General features: G+C 47.6%; 1 protein-coding gene across 1 annotated transcript; it reads left to right on the top strand.

The window, feature by feature from the left end:
* Positions 1-7,137: 7,137 nt before the first annotated feature.
* On the top strand, positions 7,138-10,328 carry LOC115540967 (homeobox protein Nkx-2.3). The gene is made up of 2 exons (XM_030352662.1): positions 7,138-7,977; positions 9,198-10,328. The coding sequence occupies exons 1-2, from the start codon at positions 7,488-7,490 to the stop codon at positions 9,845-9,847; spliced, it is 1,140 nt and encodes a 379-aa protein (XP_030208522.1). The 5' UTR covers positions 7,138-7,487; the 3' UTR covers positions 9,848-10,328.

The raw sequence follows: 10,328 nt of genomic DNA, 5'->3' as shown, positions 1-10,328 counted from the left end.
GGAATGTGTAATTTCGTTAAGCGATTCGACTGCAAAACCTATTTCTCGAATGGATATGCGTCGAAACTTAAATCAGTTCATTGATTGATCGATTGATTGATTGATATACAGACAGTCTATTTTAAGATCGAAAACTACTCAGTAAAAACACTTCACCGGACGTTCTTCCTACTGGAGAATTGAAGCGAGTTTCCCGCCTGGAGATCGAAAGTGAAAATGGAAAGGTCCGAGGCTTCCCTGTGAGGCGGCCATAAACCACCCTGCTGTCAATGCCCCGGGTCCCTGCATGACAGGCCCCTAGAGCGGCCGTGCTGGGGGCCCTTGACCCGCCTTGTCCAGAGCTTCCCCAGCTGCTAAACCCTGTCCGGCACGTCGACCCGGTCCCGCGGTGGTCGACGTGATCTATTACCATTATCCGTCCGGCCGAGGGCGGCCACGTCCCGCCTCACCGTGGTCCTCCGGGGGCCTCCGGGGGCCTGGGTTTTGTTCCAGGAAACAGGCCCTTCCTCCGCCTAAACACTGCGCTCCGCCCCAGTACTAAAGCACCAGCACGCGATGGACTCTGTCAGCGCGCCACCGCGACACTCCGTCTTCCAGGCACGGGGTGATTGATTAATTGGCTGATTTATTGGTTGATTGATGGTTGATTGACAAGTCAGAGAGGCAGTAAAAGTGCTCAGCTATACACAATCGTCACGTGCGCGCTCTGTGCGTAAAACCGCAAAAAAAGTATGTTGCATTCACTTCTAGGAGACTTAAGAACATTCTACCAGGGTTTGCACTCAACCCAATGTTTTAGCAGATTATTTAGCAAATTGTTGTTTGATCTGTTAATAATACATTTCCATCCATGTTCTGGTAGAAAACTAAATCCCAAAAAGTTTGAATTAAAACGTACAAATTGTGAGCTAAAAATAAATAAAATAAAGATTATAATTGAAAGAAATGCTAAAAACGTTTGGGAAGCAGCCCACGGCCGATATATATGGTATTTTGCTTGATGCGCATGGTCGGCCTTGGCCCCTATCATCACCACAGGTTTCGAGTAGTAACTCTCACTACAATTTCAAAAAGTGATTTATTTCCTTTTAGGACAGCAGTCGTGGTTAGAGGTCTCTAGTATGCTGAGGCAATTTGCTCCCGTGGAGGAATGCGAGGAGTGAGGGCGTATCGTATACAGATCTTGAGATGGCTTAGTGGACTTTGTTTTGGAGGAGATGTCTGATTGTTGACCACCACAATCAGATCTCCCTCGCTGGTCCATCTCGAGCATCTAGCCGCTGGGGAGGAGCGCCGAGGACGGGGTGTGTATGATCCGCAGGCCCAAAGATGTGTGTGTTAACAGGCGCTCCGGGACAGCGGGCCTCGAGTGATGGATACACAAGAAACCCTCGGCTTGTTGTGGGGCGGCCTGGCCTGACAAGCCGCCTGGACGAGTTGTTTAGAGATAAAGAGCTGATAAAGACGGTGCTCTGGGGGGAAAACGACGGCTAATGGGTGTAGGAGGGGGGGATCCGGCTGTCTCCTCGTGATGGACTGCTCTGTCGTCCCCTTCAGTGCTAATGCTCAGCAGTTTATATACAGACAGCAGGCTCGCGCGTATCACAAATGGACACGGAGACACACCCACGCAGACGCACATGCATGCATCAGCACGCACGCACGCACACTCACTCACACGCGCGCGCGCGCGCTCGCTCGCTCGCAAACAGGGTGGATGAGACTTGGCAGAAGACGTGAGAAACTCGGGGATAATCATCAAATTATTCATCTTAACTTTCACTTTCAAAAAAATTATAAAGATGAACGCCGGCACTGAAGATATGACCATGTATCTGGGCTTTTAAGACATTTTAAGACGTGGGTTTTAGGAGAAGTGTGGTTATCTCTTATGCTGTTTAATTCATTAGCCTACTCAAAAATAACCTTGGGAATCCTTTATTGATAAGCGGCATTCATCTTGGCGTTGAGTTGTAAATAACGACTTGTTTCCGCCGGGGTGGTGGTGGTGGTGGATTTTTTTTTTTGGTGGAGGGGGGGGGGCGGTAATGTCTGGTCTGCGGGCCTCCCAGTAAAGATATAGGCCAAGACAGGTCACTTTATTGCTCGCTTCGATCTGGGATGCAACGGTGGCCATCACATGACTAACCACTATCATCGACAAAAATGCTACTTTGATATGGTTTGCTCTTGGGATGATTATCTTTATTTTTTAATTTTTTTCATCGTTAAAATAAGTTTTGCTCTTGTTTCGTTTCCCACATAAATCAGGAATTCCTCTGCCGGTAAAGGACGGTCGTTTGTCACCGGGCTTTGGCGTTCCCCGTGACAGAATACGAGAAACAGAAGTCGCATTAGGTAAACCATTCAACGCCACAATTTATACAAAGTCCCGAGCGTGGATAAACAGAGACGGCTGCGTCATTATATACGCGCAAGTCTATTTGGGGGTGTCCAGTGTGTGTGTGTGTGTGTGTATGTGTGTGTGTGTGTGTGTGTGTGTGTGTGTGTGTGTGTGTGTGTGTGTGTGTGTGTGTGTGTGTGTGTGTGTGTGTGTGTGAGAGAGAGAGAGAGAGAGAGAGAGAGAGAGAGAGAGAGAGAGAGAGAGAGAGAGAGAGAGAGAGAGAGAGAGAGAGAGAGAGAGAGAGAGAGAGAGAGAGAGAGAAATAAGTTATTAATCGCAGAATTAGCAAAAAGGACTACTCGAGAAAGAGCTAATAATAATCATAATAAAATGCCTTTGTTTCGGAATTAAGATCCTATTTTTGGAAAGCTGTTGATTTGCGTGCGTGTGTGTGTGTGTGTGTGTGTGTGTGTGTGTGTGTGTGTGTGTGTGTGTGTGTGTGTGTGTGTGTGTGTGTGTGTGTGTGTGTGTGTGTGTGTGTGTGTGTGTGTGTGTGTGTGTGTGTGTGTGTGTGTGTGTGTGTGGTCATTAGGACAATCGGAGATAGACGTTACGGATGACCGAGATAGCCTCGTCCTATTGGGCTTAATGGAGCTATTACTGGCTGGCTGCAGGCCTGCGCTATCTAAACACCAGCACAAACACGCACGCACGCTGCCACACGCACACGTTCACACGGCAATAAATTCAACCGCCCAGTCAATTTTTACGCGTCTGCAAGGGTGAAAGGTCATATGATTCATAATGTTGGTGAAATAAATACGGCCAGTCATATTTAAGATAGTTTTTGAGCTCTAATTCAAAATCAGGGTTTAAGGCCATTTTATAAACTGTTGTATTTATTCAGGTTACATTTAGGATTTTGCAGGAAAAACTGACTGTCATAGTTTTTTTTTAATTGGAAATGAATACTACAACGTCCAGGGTTATTGCATTTAAGACTAACCACACTCACTAATACTACTTAAATAAATGGAGAATATTTAATAATTTGAGTATAGTTTTATTAACCTCGTCTTTGTTTTAACGAACATAAATGGTATACCGCTTAGCTGCCAAATATGCTAAAGAAAATGTTAAAACAGTTAATAATAATAATAATAATACTTATACTACTACTAATAATAATCATTATAAAATAATTATTACTACCATTATAATTGGCTAATAATAATAATACTTATTAATAAAAAAACATTTACATTATTATTCATATAATTATATATCATCCAATCCTTTTGTATTGGCATGTTGGTTATTTACAAAATAACAACAAACTCAACCTAAGTTGAGATTGTTGAGAAAGTAAGAAAGTACAACTTATTGAAAATGTTCACAAAACAGTAACGATACGGTTCCTCAATGTGACAAAATAAATTGGTTCTGCATGCATCCAGTGAATTTGTTGGCTACATTAATGCTGAATATGTGGCGCATATGGCCTCTGTGGTGACGACTTTACCTTATATTTGTTCATTAGTTAGAAGGCCAATTATTGGGACATCTTACCTCATGAAAAACATCCCAATTATCCGCTTCGTCCAACAAAAACAAACCACGCTTGCCACGTCTCACTCGGTGGCATCACATACAGGTCAAAGGGCGTGTTAAGGTTTGGTGGCGCGGGCCTCCCTCGCTTTCACTCTCTCGCAGGATGGGTCCTTTGGAGAACCGCATGGCACGCGGCTACAAGTCACAAATCACGCTGACCATCTCCTCTACGACCCCCCCCCCCCCTCCCCTCATCCCACCCTCCATCATCCACACCCATAGGTTCTCTCTTCCCCCCCCCCCCCCCCCCCCCCCTCTCTCTCTCTCTCTCTCGCTATGAATCACTCTCGCTCTCTGTCTCTCTGTCTCTCTCTCTCTCTGTCTGTCTGTCTGTCTGTCTGTCTGTCTGTCTGTCTGTCTGTCTGTCTGTCTGTCTGTCTGTCTGTCTGTCTGTCTGTCTGTCTGTCTCTCTCTCTCTCTCTCTCTCTCTCTCTCTCTCTCTCTCTCTCTCTCTCTCTCTCTCTCTCTCTCTCTCTCTCTCTCTCTCTCTCTCTCTCTCTCTCTCTCTCTCTCTCTCTCTCTCTCTCGCTATGCCTCTCTCTCTCTCTCTCTCTATGTCTCACTCAAGCCTCCCCCCCCCACACACACACACACACACTGGCGCCATGACAGCAGACAAGAGGTGTAGCGTTTCCTATTGTCACCCTTACCCCTCCCTTCTGTTTACACACTAACTAGAGACCCTATATCGTCCCTAAAACCATTTACATATAAGGTAGGCCTGTGTCGTCCTCAACTCCTAAATATATCGGTCAATTTCTTGCAGACATTTGGTAACAATTGCGTAAAACTATAAAGTCAAATGGCCTAATCGTTGACGTCCATGTCGAAGTGACCGATACAATCCGGTTCGTTTGACTATTTATAAATGTTTGAAGAGGGACTCCTCTTTGATGGCGTCAGACTTTGAACTTGTTCTTCAGTTTAAATGTTGCCATTATCATTCTTGGTTGGATTTATTTACTCCACCCTTAAACAAATCCGACCAGAAAGAATTGCCGCCGCATTGTCCCAAACATTTTCACTTATTGCTTTGGGTTCCTAAAACGTGTTCAGGGCCCATGAGGTGTGTAAAAAGGGGATCAGGGCCTGTACTCCATAAGCTCGTCCATCAACAGCCCGGTCTAACATGCTTCCTCCTGACTGCTGCGTTACCGGTGGGGACCAGAGATGTTGAAGCGGAAGGTTCTGTTGTTTGCTCTCTAAAACCCCTCGAAAGAGTCTCTTCGCGCTGTCACATAAGTTTCCTCTCCATGACACTGCAAAAACCTCTGCCAAAAATGTCAGTGAACACTGAGGTTGAGATCCTTTTAACGAATAAAATATACGTTACACTTTGTGTGTCCTGTTTGTAATTGTCATTCTTAAAAGTTATAGACAGAACATTGATTTGATTCTGGTTTAAGGTTAATATGAACGACAGATTAAAGGAGCCGTGGAGATGTCTCGGTGTGTTTTGTTGAAGGGGAATGCGGACCAACGAGTTCCTAAACCAAACATAGTCCCGGCCCGTTAATTATGACACACTGCTGTATTTTGTGATTTCTTTTTACTCATCCTGACCCTGCATTTGACGCACACACAAGCTCACATCGCTTAGGCTGGCGTCGTTGGATTTAATGCTTATTTAAAGTAAAAGGAGGCGATTGTCTGAGTGCATTTGGCCAGTCTAAACACAATCGGCCGCATTGGCCTTGTTTGGCACTTGTTTGGCACGGTTTTACGACGGCCACTAATCGCCAGAGTATCGTGGCGGCGGAGGTGGCGCACCTCGCAGCCAACGGGACGCGTCGTGGAGACAGGACAACGGCACCAGCCGTGCGTAACCAAATAGAGAGATGTATATAAATAAATATATATATGTATGTTTAGATAAATATCTGTCTGTTAGTGAGTCGCTCCCTCGATCAATCACGGTGAGAGCTCGCCCACCACGCGGGGCTCCATCAGGAAACCGTGATATTACGCCGCTAAAACCAACCAACTGCACGTACACACACACACACACACACACACACACACACACACACACACACACACACACACACACACACACACACACACACACACACATAATCAAACGCAAACACAAATGCACACACAGACACGCAAACACACACACATACAAACAACAACCACACACGCACACACAAAAATATTTATCGGCCTTGTGTCCGGTGCTAAAGAAAATAAAGGAGGGGAGGTGGGGGAGGAGACGGGGTGAGGAGGTGTGTGATTGTGTGTGTGTGTGTGTGTGTGTGTGTGTGTGTGTGTGTGTGTGTGTGTGTGTGTGTGTGTGTGTGTGTGTGTGTGTGTGTGTGTGTGCGCGCGCGTGCGTGTGCGTGTGCGTGTGTGTGTGTGGAGGGGCGGGGGGGAGGGGGGGGGCGGCGGGGGTTGATGGCCCAGAAGCCGGGAGCTGGAGCCGCTGACAGAAGCAGGGTTCCTCGTGGAGCGGAAAGGGGTGCTGATAGGGGCAGATTGGGGTGTCTAAAAATGTCGGTGAGTTTTGAAGCTGGAATTTTAATTGCCCCGGCGGGGCCCCTGCTTATCGGCCCCTTGCGGTTAATAATACAACCCTGTCGCTGCGATAGAGGGGACACGGAGACCCTGGCTCAGGTCAGTGACACAGCCAGGCTGGGGGATGGAATTCATTAAAACATTAATTAATGCAACGGTTAATCAGCGAGAAGATTGGCAAGATGTAGAGTTGGAACCGGTTCACAGGATATCAGTTATAGCAGGCAGCCCGCTGCTCGCTCACTGCTAGAGGAGCGATACTTGACCTTGATAGGAGCGCGTCACACGCAGTTGCGCGCCTCCTCTCAGCGTCTTTCCCGGGAGCGCGCACGCTCGCGGGAGGACCACCAGTCGTCCACCAGTGGTGGCCCCAAGAGATGGGCAAAAAGAAAGGGATGATCATAATGTTACTGTCAAAATGTAATAATTGTATGAGGCATCACGTGTCCATGTGCGTAAGAGCTTTGTTTGGCTCGTGTTATGACATGATACAGTATGGGCTATAGGCTGCTTTGCTTTCAGATGTGATGTTGCTATGACGGAGACATGAGTTTTTTTTTAATCTTCTACTGGGTATTTTCACAGAGCCACTGAGACAAAAACAAAACAACTTGTACACACAATAACTAAGTGACGCCGCCCATTTCTCTCCGTCTCTGCACAGCAGCCGGTTCCTCCCAGCCCGCACACTGTTCCCTGGATACACCCACCCCTCAGACACCCCCTGTTCTCTCTCTCCCTCTCTCTCCCACCCCCTCTCTCCCTCTCGTTCCCTCTCCACCAAAGCACCGAGTAGAACTGTCAGACAGGCAGGACGCGCGGCCCTGCATGGCCCAACCCGTCGCTACATTCTGCTCTCCGAACAACCGCTTGGACTTTTGTTTTACACTTTTAACTTTTAAAGGGAAATGAGGGATTCTAGCGGCGTCGCGCACCCTCTGATCACTAAGGCGCGGGTTGCTAAGGTCTATCTGTATTTATATTACCATTGCTGTTATTTAAGGAGAAGGGTTGCATGTTCCTAGGCGGGCTTCACTTCTCCACCGCTGGCGAGCCGGAGTCGGGGAGCACGATGCTGGCCAGCCAGCTCACCTCCACCCCTTTCTCCGTCAAGGATATCCTCAAGATGGAGCAGCAACAGCAGCAGCAGCAGCAACAACAACAATCTCAGCAGCAGCAGCCGCCGCGACTACTTGAGCACCAGCAGCAGGCGCACCAGAGGTCACCACACAGTCAAATAGGCCTGCATCATCATCATCACCATCCACAACAGCAGCCCCTGCAACACTTCCGAGCCCCGCCATCCTGCATGCTGGTCGGGACGGCCCGGGACAGCCCTCCGTTCTCCGAGGGGGAGGATAACCTCGCATACCTCAGCGCGCTGGCAGCGCAAGAGGAACCGGGGGACGCGAGCCTCTCCCCGGACATCATCTACGGCGGAGTCCCCGGCGCGCTGGGACTCCTCGCCGAGCCAAAGCTGGAGGCCGTGGACCCGGCCGAGATCAGTGAGTCGACCCGGCGGTTCTCCTCCTGGGACGCCTAGTTAGCGGGATGGGCTTTAAGAGCAGAGTAAACCATGCAGTAAGGCGTACGGTTTAGTTTGAATTTCAAATGCATGGAAACTGTTGGATATTTGCATGTCGCCTAACCAGTCATTCTAAAAAAGGTATATAAACCTACACCTTTTGTGTAGTTTTATTTGTCGTAATGAATTGTGAAATCCATTTAAAAATACAAATTAAAAGGCTAAATAAGCCAAAATTATAAAACTGTATCTGAAACCACCACCTCCAAAAAAAAAACATTTCAACGTTTCATTAAGAAAGAAACATGTCGGTGTTGTAGACCTCATTTATGAGTGAGGGAAATTGGCAGTATTAAGGCCAATTAGTAGTATTTAGTCATAATTTATTCACGCCTCAATACACGAGATCAGAATTTTAATAATTAATTGTAAATTGAAGCAATGCTAGCGGACAGGGGATGCGAAGGCCATCAAGTCCCGATAAAGTTGGACAACACCTGGATGGAAGTTAGGCTCGGAGATCGATCTAAAGTCTCCAAATGTCAACACTTTGTAGTGCTTTGCTCTACGTGCTACACAAGCAGCAGTGATGTGTGACCATAAAGCAGTAATTAGTCTGAAGAGGTCTGTAAAATAAACCACAGCGTGCTGTTGGAAATAGGTCTACACACAGTCAACTCTCACATCACACACCACAAGTATTTATATTGGCTCACTTTATTGACCTAATATTATGATATAGCCTACGTGTAGCATGCAAGATAGGCCTATAGCTTTGAGATATGTCTTAAAGGTGTATTTTAGTTGCTGTAAAGTAACTGCTGTGTTTATCCACAGGGTAAAATAGATCCGACCTGCATGTTGGAAAGATAAGCTTCATGTTATTTTTTTCGTTGATAGTTGGCAAATATTTACGTTAGTTTACATTTACATTTAGTCATTTATCAGACTACGTATTTATTCTAAGGGGCGTGAGGCAGCATTTGAGCATTGATACAATCACTAAAACCGCAATGAAGTTCAAGTGCCGTGCGACCTTGATTCAAAATACAAAAAAACTTTTTGGGGGGCTTCTTTCCTCCACATGCTATGGGCCAATTCTCCAGGATTACCATTGGGTTGAGTTGCAATCTATAAGGCCTGTGGTGATTTTTAGAGTTCTTCAATAACACAACATTATTTGTTTCCCTTTTCCTACAGAGAGCAGCGGCCATGTGTCCCGGGAGGAGGCAGTGGAAGGCGGCCACGGGGACTCAGAGCGCCCGGTGCATAAGCAGAGGACCAGGCGGAAGCCTCGAGTGCTGTTCTCCCAGGCCCAGGTGTTCGAGCTGGAGCGACGCTTTAAGCAGCAGCGCTACTTGTCGGCCCCGGAGCGAGAGCACCTGGCCTCCAGCCTCAAACTCACCTCCACGCAGGTGAAGATCTGGTTCCAGAACCGCCGCTACAAGTGCAAGCGGCAGCGGCAGGACAAGTCCCTGGAGCTGGCCGGACAGTCGCACCACCATCACGCTCCTCCTCCACCACCCAGAAGGGTCGCGGTGCCTGTCCTGGTACGGGATGGAAAGCCGTGTCTAGGGGGCACACAGAGCTACAACGCCGCGTACGGGTCGAGCCCCTACAGCTATAACGGGTATCCGGCGTACACGTACAACAATCCCGCTTACAGCAGTGGCAACAACAACTACAGCTGCACGTACACGAGCCTCCCCACGCTGCCCCCCACCAACACCACCAGCGGGGCGGCCTTCATGAACATGAACCTGGGGGGCCTCGGTGGCCCCCAGACCCAACAACACCAGGGGCCAGTCACCCCCTGCCAGGGCTCGTTGCAGGGGATTCGGGCTTGGTAGGGTACATCCCCGCACCTCCCCCCCTCTTTGGACGTTTTGTATTGACTTAAACCCATGGAGGTTTTATGAACATCCAACTGAAAGCCTTGCGGTGCCGGTGCGTAAAGGTTCTTCTACGGATCGAATGTATACTCACCGACAAATACGCTATGTCATACTACAAAGTATTGGTTAGATTGGTAGGCATGCTATTGCCAAGACAGTATGCATCACAGCGAACACTGTGTTACAATTGAGTCGAAATTTCAGCAGTTTGGTCGAAAATATTCATGAATTAACCACACACAGGACGAGTTCAGCAGCACGCATTGGTTTGCGACAGTATTTCAGTTTGTGTGACCATGTATTTGTATGAATTATTTTAAAGAAGCCAGGGAATTAGAGGCTTTTGACTTGAGTGGAATTACTTTGAAATGTTTTGGGTTAAAGGGAGATATGTGTCTCCTCCGCAACTATTCCAATAAACACAAGATGGAAGGAA

This window comes from Gadus morhua, chromosome 3 (genome assembly GCF_902167405.1).
Source record: "Gadus morhua chromosome 3, gadMor3.0, whole genome shotgun sequence".
In the NCBI taxonomy this organism is placed as follows: Eukaryota; Metazoa; Chordata; class Actinopteri; order Gadiformes; family Gadidae; genus Gadus; species Gadus morhua.
This window is presented reverse-complemented; position numbering and strand designations above follow the sequence as displayed.

Bases quoted from the DNA above. Each gene is read 5' to 3' on its own strand.
- LOC115540967 (XM_030352662.1), top strand. From the start codon at position 7,488: ATGTTCCTAGGCGGGCTTCACTTCTCCACCGCTGGCGAGCCGGAGTCG. The intron at 7,978-9,197 runs GTGAGTCGACCC...CTTTTCCTACAG, and splicing joins CGTGGACCCGGCCGAGATCA to AGAGCAGCGGCCATGTGTCC.